This window comes from Lygodium microphyllum, chromosome 19 (assembly GCF_053477565.2).
Source record: "Lygodium microphyllum isolate KBCC chromosome 19, Lygodium_microphyllum_v1.1.10, whole genome shotgun sequence".
NCBI classification, from domain to species: domain Eukaryota; kingdom Viridiplantae; phylum Streptophyta; class Polypodiopsida; order Schizaeales; family Lygodiaceae; genus Lygodium; species Lygodium microphyllum.
The window spans coordinates 49,482,850-49,497,459 of record NC_141153.1 but is presented as its reverse complement, the minus strand read 5'-3'; the positions used below and the strand labels follow the sequence as shown (position 1 = coordinate 49,497,459).

The 14,610-nt window shown below is 38.0% G+C and overlaps 1 protein-coding gene across 1 annotated transcript; it reads left to right on the top strand.

Moving 5' to 3' along the window:
- Window positions 1-1,588: 1,588 nt before the first annotated feature.
- LOC148019849 (putative UPF0481 protein At3g02645) lies at window positions 1,589-4,132 on the top strand. Its single transcript, XM_087699626.1, has 2 exons — window positions 1,589-2,412; window positions 3,029-4,132. Exons 1-2 carry the CDS (start codon window positions 1,589-1,591, stop codon window positions 3,780-3,782), a joined length of 1,578 nt encoding a protein of 525 aa, XP_087555752.1. The 3' UTR covers window positions 3,783-4,132.
- Window positions 4,133-14,610: the final 10,478 nt, after the last annotated feature.

Here is a 14,610-nt window from a genome sequence, read left to right as displayed (position 1 = left end):
TTTATGACAAAATGTTCTTAAATAAGGCTACAAATTGATACACTGCATGAAGAGCACTATGGCAAGAAAAAAAAAGAATTCCCTAGTTAGAACTACATATAAACAAGGAAACTAAAAATAAGAGAAAATGAAACATTTGCTACTTAAGTAACTAGGGAATCACTTATGTAGGAAAATTTCCCTATGTTTTGACATCGAGAAATTTTCCTATGATCTTATGTAGGGATATTTTCCTACATATGAAATTTTTTGTGTGATTTTCTAGTTTCTTTAACTAGGAAATGTTCCACTTTCCCTACTTTTTACTTTCCCTACTTATGTGTATTTATAAGCAAGGAATCGATAAGGAATTCCTTTTTTTTTTCCTACAGAGGGAATATTTAAAAGTTCCTTGTGATAGTAGAGTAGGCTTAAAACTAAAACTTTTGCAAACCCTCCTCATCACTTTTCATGTGGGAAAAGGAGTCCAATCCAAACAAAGAGCAAATATCTCACTCAAACATTCAGTCGCTCTTGATACTCTTTCTCCTCTCTTCGTATTCATGTAGTGCATAGGTCTGTTGTTGAGCAAATGCCATGGTAATTCCATTCCACACACTAAATACATTATCATGATCCTTGTTTTTCACTAGTGATTGCTTTTGTTGTGATATCCATGACATGTTTTTTAAACTACACCTTGGGACTTAACAAACATGGCTAAAACATTGGCCTCAATTATACAACAAAGCTCTATGAAGCTTGTTAAGTTCCATGCAATGCCTAGTTGGTATAAATTTATGCCTAGTTAGCATAATTTTACTCATTATACCTCCATTCCAAAGCACATTATATGTCTACATTGAGTACCATGTCCACATTCAAATGTATGTCAACTATTTGGAGTGTGTGACTCCTTGTGATTGTATATGCTATAATGTCTAGAGTTGGAAGAACTCCTATTGAGGTGGCATACATGGTTATTGACTAGTCCTTTAATAGTAGTAAAGTAGGTGCTTATGCAAATGAAAATGGAATCATTTTGTAGCAAAGCTATGGAGACAAATGGTTGTAACTTAGAAACCTTGCTACTTTGAAATGCAAAAAGTAGATACCAATCAAAATGTGTAAACCACTGAAGGTGTTCAAACAAATGCATATCACATCTTTATATCTTGTAAGGTAAAGTATTTGAACCTAAAGACAAAAGCAAACCAACACTTCTTAGTACAAGCTGGGGAACATTATAGGAAGGAAGGCCAGTCTTAGAACATTTCCTTGTAGCCGAAGTTGTAACAAGGAATCATCACTCTTAAGGCCTCCTTTCACTTTTCCATTATGTTGCCTTAATTTGGATGTTTGAGACATGAAATAGAGCAAGAAAGGCAGGGGGAGTCGTGCAAACAGCAAGCACTATTGATATGTAAATTTTACATCACTTCTAAGTAAAAGGAGGTGAAAAAAATGCCACAGGCAAAAAGCTAAAAATGACTAGGCAGAGAACCTTATAGGCCAAGGAAAGCACACAAGTGGTATAAATGTGCAGACATCGTCCAAGCATGTATGAACAGTAGGCAGCAAATCTAATGTAGCTTGAGCGCCAGATAGGATGCAAGAGGAGTCTGCAGTGATGAGGAAGAGCTTTCTTGGCAATGTGGGCTGCTGCACTAGTGCGTCTATGGTGGATGATGAGGCAGGCTTCAAACATAATGCGAAGAAGCATCATCATCAGGCAGGCTTGAAACCCACTGCTGAGAAGGATGCCATTATATGCACGGCGCCTATGGCGGACGATGAGGCAGGCTTGAAGTATGATGAGAAGGAGGCCATGATATGTAGGGTGTCTATGCCATTGAAGGTGGGGAGGGAGAGGCTGTATACACCCCAGGTGGTGGCGATAGGGCCTTACCATCGCCATTTGATTAATACTGCTGCTTCTGATCATGATGGAGGATTAGAATTAGATGCTGATGGTGGTCAGTTTGGGGAGATGGAGAGGTACAAAGTGTGGGGGGCGCGGGCGATGGAGGGGGAGATGAGGGGGGGGGGCATGGGGGAGCTGGTGCAGGAAATCAGGGCCGGCCTGAGGGATCAGCCAGGCTGTTTGTATGACTACGAGGGAGGAGGCTCAGCCAGTGATGCTGTCTCTCATGATCTCACACACATCATTGCCATGGACGCCCTCTTTGTGGTGGGCGTCCTGCACTCCTTCTACAATGAGCATGGCAAGAGGTACCAGGAACAGTGCCGGAAAAGCCCTCCCAGTATGTCCTTATTCGCCTCCCCCTCCTTCGACTCCCCCTTCAAGCCCATCTACTCCACCCACTTCTCTCGACCCATCCGCAAGGCTCTCATCCAAGACTTGTTCCTGCTCGAGAACCAGATCCCTCTCTTTGCCCTCAAGAAGGTGCTCAGTATGCACATCAGATGCAGGTTAGTAATACCTAACACCTTATATGCAGGCTAGTAGTAATTGGTTGCTGAATTCTCACATCAAATGGAGACTAATCGTAACTGACACCTTATATGCCGGTTAGGAGTCATTGGGTGCTTAGTTCTCACATCAGATGAAGATTAGTAGTAATTGGGTGATTAGTTCTCACATCAGATGGAGATTAGTACTAACTGACACACTCGCTCTAAGGTTGTGTAAAGATGCAAGTGAGTAGTAATTGATTCCTTGTGCTAACATGGTGCGTGAGTAGAGTGTGCACTCTACCACATGAGAGAGTAACGTGGTCATAGGGTGTGTGAATATATTATTGATGACTAGCCTAAGTAGAGATAATGGGTGCTAATAGACATAGCTCAACTGAATGAATTATACCCCTAAGTAGATTGATCTATTTTGTGTTAATCAACATAGCTTATCTTAATGAATTATGCCCACAAGTAGATGATCCATTTCTCATATATAAATGCTACAAGGCTAGGTAGGGTTAGATTGGGTATCGGAGGTAGCTCTATTAGCCCCAATTGTAGACGAGGAGGGTGGGTCGTTCAATAGCAACACATGTAATCTGACATTGATCTATGGATGTTACCGCAGGTCGGAGGAAGAGGCAGCGTCTTGGTTAGAGGAGCTTGTGGCAGCGATGGCGTATCAGGTTCTACCGTTCCCGGATGCGATCCAACAGGTCGTGTGTGCGGTGGTGGGCCTGGGGAGCAGAGGGAAGCATCTGCTGGATTGCTTGTATCAGATAGCCACTTACACAGACATGGTGGTGGTGGAGATGGGCAGAGAGCCATTCCCGAGCGAGCTGCCGAATGCGGGGCAGCTAATGCGGGCGGGAATCAGCTTGGGAGGCCATGATAAGGGGCTAAGACACATCTGCTTCAGGAAGAGGAGGCTCCTGGTACCCAGGGTGCATGTGGGGGATGACACAGAGCGCCTGCTGAGGAACCTTCTTGCCTATGAGGCCACCATGCCCAGGCGCTTGGAGATCCTCTCCTACCTGCACTTCATGAACTATCTTATCGATACCCCACAAGATGTAGACCTCCTGGTGGAATCCCAGGCGATGACAACGAACATCGGTAGCCATAAGAGTGTGGCAGCCATGTGGAATGAGCTTTGTAAGAACACGGTCCCTGTCTTTTCCTCGATATATGGCGACACAAGCCGCGCTTTGCGGCGCGAGTATCGTAGCAACCGGATCCTCAGGCTGTGGGCGGAGTTCCAGCGCCATTACCTCTCGAGGCCTTGGCTCGTCGCCTCACTCATCGCTGCAGCCTTAGAAATCATCCTCACCTTCATCACAATGTTATTTACCATCCTCCTCTACCACCACAAGGCAAGATAAGCACCACCCACAACTCAACTACCACCATCCTCCTCTACCACCACAAGGCAAGATAGGCACCACCCACAACTCAACTACCCTCACTTTTACTACCAACGTGCGGCCGCCCGGTTGGCATGATGGCTCTCTCAATCATGGGAAAATATCCCAAACTCAAAACTTGCAATTGAGCTGCTCTACAAGCCACTGCTTTTGAAAAGACTTCTTATTATAATTATAGTCTTACTGTTATATGTTCATTTTGGCTGTGCTTGAAGTGCTAGCATTGAATGCAAATATTGAATTTAAGCCTAATCATTATACATCACAACTCAATTTATCGCATTAAAGAAACTAGCATTTGCTTTGAGCCCCAATATTGATATATAGATATTTTCTCTTAGGTTACCGACTTCAATCAAAAGTAACTACAATGACTTATATGATGCAACAAGACGTTTAATTTAATACAAGTGAATTAATTTTCCTTTGTCATGCTTTTGTCTAGATCTCAAGTTAAGAAAGGGATGCACTCATTAGAATAGATTATTTGAGTGTTTGGACCAACTGGTTTGTTCCAATATCAAAGTATACTACTTGTAAAATTTGAACTCACATTCATACAATGCCATCGAGTTACAACATTTTATCCTTACTTCTTTTAATTAGTCCTAATATAATTGGTTTCATACTTGTATTGATGTATAAGTCAAGTCATACAACTAATGTCTTAATCTTATAACTCCCCAATATATGTACCTCATGTCTTGATCATGAGGGGCAACATGGAAATATGAAAGACTTCTTTTGTTGATCTTGGTGGCATATCCAAGATCCTAGCAGGGAAGGAAAACCACACCCCACATTCTAATCCAATCCAAATGTATATTCTTTCTATGGAAGATGAACAAGACTTGGTGCATATCCTTGATATCCTAAACTTGTTGTTTATGGATGAAGAGGAGTTCAAGCTAGCCAATAGCCTGCTAACTAGCAGAAGCCCAATAGAAACACAACAAACAGTGCCAATACATCATGTTAGCAAGGGAGTGAAAATTTATGCTAAAAGTGAAATAGAGAAACTTCCCATTTTCTTGGTGAGAGCAACATATGACCTAAGAGATTAGATGCCTTATCAAGTTTCCCAAAGCATACATGAGCTATGTAGAGCCTTGGAAACACTCAGATTAAGGCTTTGAGGCAACCTCTTAACTTACTAAATGCCTCTAGAATATTGCTTAGAGACGAATTATTGGAGCTAGACTAGAATCCATGAATTTTGCTTTAGAAACAATTGTGCAGTCATGACAATCATGGGCACATAAAGATTATTAGGTTATGTGATGGATAATTAAGCATATGAGATACAACACACTCCAGTATTGATAGGCAAGCAATTGAGAAAATACAAGTAGATCTAAACCATAAGGTATTGATTAACACACTTATAGTATTTGTTTAGACTAAGGAGTGCCAAGAAGCTTCTTAAAATCTTAAGAAGGCTCTTATCTTTGGACTAATTTTACCATCCCTAAATTGGACTCTTACATTATACATACATATTGATGCATCCAAAATGGCTACTCGAGTAGTGTTGTATCAATCAACATAATTTTGACTTTCGAATGTGTTGCACTAGCCATTGATAGCTTAGTAATGTAGAGATGACCTATTGAAAGCTGAAAAGTGAGGGATTGAGCACGGTTTATGTCACTAAGAAGTTTAGAGATTATCATTTAGCTAAGTCATTCACATTTTTTTGTTGAGCACCAAGCTCTTTTTAAACTAGCAAACAAGCCTTGTGCAATAGGAAGATTTGCTTGATGGCATTTACTTTTAGTAGAGTTTGATTTCTCTGTAGTGATGTAGAAGGGAAATCAACATTACATGGTAAACCACATGTGATAAGTGACAATGTAGAACTCATAATTGGCATCAATGAGAACCTCCCTAATGCCCACCTATTTTGAATCTAAAAGGAAGAAGCTAAGCTATTCCAATTTGAAGTTACATTTATTGGGTAGATAACATAGTTCGATTTTTGGAAGACAAACTACCAAATATATACATAAAAAAGACAGAAGTATTGAGATTACTTAAAACTAGACCTATGAGGTGATGTGTAAGAAATATGTGATGAAATAGCAAGATATCATTTCAACACAAAATTAATTGTATGAAAATTATTTCAATCCCAATTTATTAACTCTATTCAAGAAGGCAACTCACATTGTCAAGCAGTATGATGGATCTCAAATCAAGAAAGGGATGTACTCATTAGAATAGATAACTTGAATTTTCGGACAAGTTAGTTTTCTCCAATTATGATAAATGTTACTTGTGAGATTTAAACTTACATTAATATAGTGCCATCAAGTTACAACAGTTTATTGCTAGTTCTCTCAATCTATTTTGATACAATTGGTTTTATACTTGTATTGATATGTAAGTCAAGTGGTATAGCTAATATCTCAAATCTTATAACTCATCAACATATGTACTGCATGTCTTGATAAATGAGAGTCAAAATGGAAAAATGAAAGACTTGTTTGTCAATATTGGTATCATATCCAAGATCCTAACAGGGAAAGAAGACCATATTCCACCTTCTAATCCAACCCAAAGATATCTTCTTTCTCTAGAATATGGGCAATACTTGATCCATATCCTTGCTATCATAACCTTCTCTTTAATGGATGAAGAGGAGTTCATGCTAGCCAATAGCATACTAACTACTAGAAGCCCAATAGAGTGACAACAAAGATTGCCAACACACCATGTTAGGAGGTAGAGGAAGTTGATGCTAAAGTGAAGTAGAGAGCATTCTTATTTTAATCTTGAGAGAGCAACATATGATCTAAAAGTTGAGATGCCCTACAAGATTTCCCATAGAATCCATGAGCTAAGTAGACCCTTGAAAAGACTTACATTGAGGCTTAGAGACAACTCCTTAACTTATTTGATGCCTTAAGAAGATAGCTTAGAGGCCAATGATTGGAACTAGACTAGAATCTATGAACTTTGCTTTAGAGATAATTGTGCACTAATGGCAAGCATCAAGACATCAAGAAGATTATTAGCTTATGCAATGAATGCCTTGAGCATCCATTGCATACTCATGAACACAAAAAGATTATTAGCTTATGCAATGGATGCCTTTAGCATCAAAGTTACAAATAACCATTGAGAAAATACAAGCATGTATATAACCAAACAATGACCTTGATTACCCACTTATAGTATTCATTTATACTGAGGAGTCCCAACAATCTTCTTAAAATCTTAAGAGGCCCTTATCTTTGCACCATTTTTACCAACCCTAAATTGGACTCTTCCATTCCATGTACATATTTATGCATCCAAAATGGGTGATGTTTCATTAATCAATATAATCTTGAATTTCTAGTGACCTACACTAGTTAATAGTTTAGTAATTTAGAGATTTGATCAGTTTATTTCAATTTCATAAATGCTACTTTTAATATTTGAACTCACATCGATATAGTGCCATCAAGTTACAATATTTTATCATTTCTTCTCTCAATAAACTATTATATAATTTGTTTCATAATTGTATTGATGTATAAGCCAAGTCGTATAGCTAAATCTCAATCTTATAACTCACTAGCATATGTAATCCATGTCTTGATCAAGAAAGTCAAAATGGAAATATGAAAGAGTTCTTCTATTGATCTCAATGCCATATCCAAGATTGTAGGAGGGAAGGAAGACCATAGCCCACCTTCTCATCCCACTGAGTGATGTATTCTTTCTATAGAAGATGAGCAAGAGTTCATGAATGTCCTTGCTATCATAGGCTTTTTGTTTATGGATGAAGAGAAGTTCAACCTAGCATAGTAGGTGCCCATCATTGTCACTTTATTCTTTATTCTTTTAGTGATATTTGAATAAGGGAAGGCTGGTCACACATTGTGACTATTGGAGTTCCCACATATGGTGTCACCCTCTCTTGCTCTCTTACTCCATCTGCCATAGCTCTTGCTTTGTTCTTGCTTCTGCTTGTGTGCTTTGACTCGGGCTCCACCTTTCAACTGGTATCAAACTCAATCATTAAAGGAGCTTCTTCATCTTTGTCTTCAACCCAGATTCAAAGCTTCAAACACCTCCTAATGTGATCCAAATCACTCCATTTGGATTTGTTGTGCCTCTCTCTATTATGGGCTAAAGATCCCATGCTACATACTACTTTGTGCTTCAACCCACTCTTTGACCATGTGTAGAAATTGGCATATCTACAGGACCCAAGCCTTGTGCTTCCCTCCTCTTCTTTTCCACTACTCTAGCTTTAATTGAGGCCATCTTTAGAAATGATTTTCCAAGCCTTTTCTCATGCCCAATGGTCCATAGACATCAAATGCATGGGATTAGAAAACTTCTCATGCACAATAGAGATCATAATGTGAAGCTTAGCTAGGTCTTGGTCAAAGAATTTTGGGGTAAAGGCCATTGGCCTATAGCCAGTGGTGGCAAACATCTTTTGTATATGTATACACAATACTTTTATATATAAGTGAAGAAAATCCTTATTCTTTGTTATCATTCATATGGAACTCAACAAACCCAATGCACTTGTTTTTAAGCTCAATGCACTTATTCTCAATGGGGGAAATTTTTTAGCAAGCTTGATTGGGCGAGCTTTTACAAATTGATTGAAATTTTGGCAAGCTTTTGATATGAAATTTTTTCGACAAGCTTTCTTAGGCAAGATTTTTGGATCATCAGAGATTTGAGAGGAGCTTTTTCTCAGCTTATAAATGAGATGTCTTCCTTGACCTCCACTTTAGTCTACAACATTTCTCATTTTTTCAAAGAGTAGAATTTCCTCTCATGCATCCTCCTTGATTTTCAAAAAGCCTTCTACTTGCCACCCTTTCCCTCCCCCCATTATCCCCCCCCCCCCCTTGTGGAAACCCCCATCATCTTCTACATGTCAACCTTTCACTTTTGCTCAACCTCTCTCAAGGTCAATTCTAAATGACAATTTTTCATTTTCTCTCATAGTTCTCCTTTGAATACTTATCCTCTTTGTTTTGACATATTCTTTCATTCTTTTATGCAACAATCCATATTTTGGTATTCCCTTCCATTTTTCACACCATGTCTCTCTATATTGGACACCCTTCTTTTTCTCTCTTGAGATGACCTTTTCATCTTTGCATTAGCCTTCTTCTTAGGATATTGCTTATGCCTATCTTTTGGGCCACACTTAGTCTATGGATCCCTCCCTCACATCTCTCTCTCTCTCTCTCTCTCTCTCTCTCTCTCTCTCTCTCTCTCTCTCTCTCTCTCTCTCTCTCTCTCTCTCTCTCTCTCTCTCTCTCTCTCTCTCTCTCTCTCTCTCTCTCTCTCTCTCTCTCTCTCTCTCTCTCTCTCTCACATAGCCTTTGAACTACCCATGTAACAAACATGAATTATTTGTAACAATTGCAATCAAGACTTCATAGTTTTGGGATTATCATAGCTTTAGTGGCATAATAATTGTATTTATTATCTATTTATGTATATCATAACTCTTGGTTCTTGCAAGATCCATTTTCATTGATTGCTTTGCAAAAAAAAAATTGCTAATCATGATAGAAATAACTTGGATCTACTAGTATCCCATAGCTAGTTTAAAATTAAGATTCATATAGAAAATTCTCAAGACAACAATATTTGGTGATTTTTCCCCCTAAAATTCCCTTAGAAATGAATGTAAACATGACTTATTTCAACTCTAGATAAAGTTTTAAGGATGCAATTTTTTTAGCCCTGGGGTGGTCCACTTTAGAGCTAGAAAAGTGTGATTTTGATCCCAAAATTGAGCTCAAAGGGCCCAAAAACCTTGAGAAGAATTGTGAACATGACCTATAAGTGTGATTTTGACTCCAAAATTAAGCTCAAAAGGCTCAAAAATCTTAAGCATGATTGTAAACATGAATGATTATTAAACGACCTATAAGCGTAATTTTGATCTCAAAATTGAACTCAAAAGGCCCAAAGACCTTAAGAGCGATTATAAACATGACCGGCTTATAAGTGTGATTTTGATCCAAAATTGAGCTCAAAATGCCTAAAAACCTTAAGAATGACTGTAAACATCAGTTCTTCATGCCATTTGACTCAATCTTCAGGTCAAAATCACACTTTTTAGCTCTAAATAGTCCAATTAGTGCAAACCACATAGGGAGTGGAAATTTGCATTCTCGAAACTTTATCTAGAGTTAAAATAGATCATGTTTATAACATTTCTAAGGTTTTTTCGGCCTTTTATGCTCAATTTTGGGGCTAAAATCACTAGCTTTTGCTAGCTTAAGTTTTTTTTGCATGGATTTGAATTGTTTTCCCTTAAAATATATCTAAGTATACTTGTTTTGGGGTATAGTGACCAAATAGGTACCACCATAAGCTAGGATAGCCCACATTAGAGATCGAAAACAAGGCCTAGTGTAGGGGCTATGAAAGTTGGGGTTAAGACTTGAAGATAAGCCTTCTCGAGATTTGGAGATCATTTTTGGGGGGTCCTCTTAAATTTTGGTTTTGGAAGAGACTATTTTCTAAGGGCCCAAATGTTTGTGAGTGCTATCCCTTTGTGCTTAGGAAGAAAAGAAAGGTAGGAACCCTCTTTAATGATGGTGGGTGTTTCCATGCATGTATATATGTTTATACATCACAAAAACACACATACAATCCAACATTTCACATAACCAATTTTATTTTCTAAATATGCATTTACATATTATGGATTAGTACATATGTCCTAACAATTCATCTAACTAGGCATATAGTTGAAAAAGCTCACTTAAGAAAGCTCTCTCAAGAGGAAAGAAGTGGAGGATTTAGCCATGGCTATGAGAAGATTAGTACAGCAACCAACAAGGGCCAAAGAAGTCTCAAAGAAATATACTCATGGGCCCTAATATAGGAATTTTAATAGAAGCAAGCACTAGCCAAGGATTAGTTTCTGGTGTAAGAGAAACCTTGCAGCTTCCACCAATAATAGGCAAATGCAATGCTCCTTTGGAAGTCCCGTTCGCTCCAATCATGACCATCACACCATCTATTCCAACAACCATAGTTAAGGGTAGCATCAAGAGTAAATTAGAGGATGGGGTGTATGAAGTAGAAGCACAAATTGTAGCCCTCTCCCAAATGATATTAGAGGAAGGTACTACCATAGGTACTAAAACAATGGTGATCATAGACATAGAGTCTGAAAAAAGAGCACCTAAGATACCTAGGGTTGAAAGATCCTTAACTTTCATATCTCTACCCTTGACAAGCCTTGTACAAGAGTTCAAATACTTGCTAAAATAAGTAGAGGATCAAATAGATTAGTTAGATGAGGAAAGAAAGGTCACCTCAATTGTACTTTGACAAAGAGAAATAGACCCATGCAGCATATCGACAAAAGGTGGTTAGGGAGTCTTTCAACCTAAAAAAAGAGATAGTAGCACGTAAAGCAAGGGAGGATATAGGAAAAGGGTATGAAGAGCTACAATAACAATTTTGAAATGGAGAGAGAGGATTGAGTGCAACTATAAAGTAAATTTGCAAACTACCAACAAGGATAAGGTCTAACTAGAAATAGAGCTAAATACACTCTTGCATTAAAGGGGATTTTTAAAAAATGAGTCCTTCATCTAGAGCTCTGGAGACTACATTTGGATTGTTAGTGATGAGAAATTCAAAAAAAAAAAGAATTTTTTAGTGATTTTTAGGGATCATGATGACATGATTACATTTTTGTGATCTTGTAAAAATAAATTGTTAGTAACTCTCCAATTTTACATTAATAAAGTTAAAAATAATGTTGACCGATTAAAATTTACTATGTCAATGATCCTAGAGGGTTTTGTAGTATATTGGCATGCTTGTCAAGGTATTCAGGTAGTGCCATGGGCCCATCGAGCTATAAGGAAATCTCGACGAGATAAAACCCTAGAAAATCCACTATATATAGAGGACCTTGACCGCATTTCTCACTTTTTTGGCTTTTGGGTGAGTCTCTTAGGGAGTGCATCCTTCTTCAATGAAGAAATCTCTTACAACACAATCCTAAGAGTATCTCATGCTTTGAATGGATGATTTTGAGAATATTTTGCATGAGCCAGATTCCATTCTTTGCATAGGGATGCTTAAAAATAAGGAACCAAAGCATGTGCAAAATAAGATTGGTGTTGGGACCAAAAATGGGCCCGACACTGGCTCTAGGGTTCTAACCAAGGCCTCCTAAACTCACCCAAACAGCCCCACGGCCTTGCGATCAAGAGTGTATAGACACTATGAGCTGATTTATTGAAAGAACTTGTTTGTAGAAACCATCTCTAGATTGTAGACCAATGTGATGCCCTTCTTGACGTTGTGGCCCCACTACGGCTCTTCTACACCCTAGGGATTAGACTTGGGGGATGCACTATCTCAACATATAACATATACACCCACAGTCCACTTGTCTCAATATATTTGTTCCAGGAGAAAGTATATTCCTCACCAAATCAGTCCCCAAGGAAGTGATTAACTGAACCTACAGCATAGGGAGCCTCACGCTCATCATGGATCAATAGTTTGAAATCATGTGCTATGCATCCAAGAGATAGTTCTCTTTACACCATGTTGATGCAATGCAATGCAAAGTGGATGACTTTGAGTGCACAAACATTTTACTTAAACAAAAGCAGCATTGTGAATGTGGTCAATCATTCTTTCCATGACTTTCCTTCACTATCAACTTTGTTGTGATGCTAAGGTAGCGTCTGACTACTCCGTGCCACTATACCTCTTAATACTTAAAATAAAACTGAGACACATATGAAAAGTGTAGCAACCAAATCAAGTTTTGAATCATATTCAACACATAAAACCCCTCTCTCCCTACAGTTTAGGGTTTTGCTTGTGATGGGTGGGTTAAGAGGTGTTTTCATGTATGTTTCTACATAATATAAGAATTAAATACGCACTAAAACATACAAAAGGGGGTAAATTGAGGAAAATCCTAATGCTTTAACTCAATTATACTTGCACAAATATACCCCCAATTTTTTATAATTTTTACGTACAAAAGCTTTTTTTATTTTACCTTAAAATCACATTTTTGGGATATTTTTTCTTGTTTTCTTTATGTAAACCATTGCATTTCCTAATTTTTCAAATTCAAAAAATTAATTTGAACTATAATCCATCATCACATTTAATGTCATCCCATATGAACATGATTTGATTACCGAAAACCAAGTAGAACATCATTTTTTTCTCTTAAAATATGCATTTTGGATTCTTAAAGTTAATAACTCACATGCATAGGCACGGGTCCTGCATTTTATGGTTTGTAGCCCTCAAACACATCACAACCAAGCTTCAAACAAATTTTCATCACATATGAACAAGATTTTCACCATGAAATATAAAAAAGAATCCAAATTTCCATTAAAAAAGAGGCTTACCACCATTTTTTGCATTTTAGGTCTCAAGAATTGATTTTACAGATAGCGACAACTAGACCCACCATTGTCTCCAAATAGCACTAATCATCACTACTCAACGTCGGCATGGTCCCACCTCAATCCCCGGTTCAAGCCGAACCACCGATCTCCATCCCGATCTTCTCACAAGGATTCCCACATGAACTGTCTACAAGAGGAGAGGGAGGGAGCAGAGAGAAAGATTGATTTTCCATCTCTCTGATCATTCCATCATTCATGATTGGTGATACAAAGCAAAAAATTTGAGGAAGAGGTTGGTGTAATCAGTTACATTGAGTGTTCATTGGCTCTCTAGCCCCCCCTCTCCATTTTCCATCTCGTTGTGCAGGAGACTGCCATGTCTTTTTTTTTGCCAAAAAAAATGCCTCCCCTCCCCCTATCGTGTGAGATTTTTTGGGGTTGGGGGACTCCTAAAGGTCACACCCCTTCCCCCTTTTAATTTTTTTACATTGAATTTTGGACCCTTCATGGTGCCCGGGTAGAGTTATTTCACGTGTCTAGTGACCAAATCACGATTTAAAATTTTCTATAGGTCTATCTCAGAGTCCCACACTACCTAGAACTTGTTCCACTTCATTTTGGCACCTAGAAAATTTACTAAAAATCCGAGACTGTTGTGCAAGGTCTATCTTTAGAAATGCTTTTAAATCGCACCTTCCACTGCCACTTAAAAATCGTTAGATCCACATCCACCACTTCTAGCAAGCTTCAATTTTTGCCTCAAATTAACTGAATTTGGCATATTTCTAGCTTTGTTCTAGGCTTAAAATCCCACTCTCAATCAGGCTACTTGTTCCAACGAGAGAAAATATAATCCTTATGTTTGCTAGCCTTAGTCCTTGTTTTTAAACAAATAATGGGGCAATCACAAAGTGCTTTATATCTTGTGTATTTGGTCCTATGATGGACTACATTATTCTAGATATGAGGCATTGAGTTAGAGAATAGCAACTAAGAATGTGTGAAATTTTTTTTAATGGAAAAACATTCTAGCTTGGGCAATGGTAGTTCATGCTGGAGCTATTGTTTAATACTATTTGAACTGTATTATCCTTAACTAGGCAAAAATTAGTTCATTAATCTTCATTTATCATTATTTTTAAAATGTGGTTTAATGTTGTTCTTATTATTTGTAAGTTATGTACACATTTCTTATTGAATAATTATGAGTATATGTAGAAACTATGTATGCATTTTGTCGGAGGGGTTTTAGTCAAAAGGTCATATCCACCGGGGATTAGAGAGAGAAGAAAGTGGAGAATATGAGATAGAAAAGAAAAAAAAAGAATGTGCAAGAGATTCAAATGAATCCCAAGAGTGCTAGAAATCAAGTTATGTTCAATACATGTCCATACATCATGAATCAA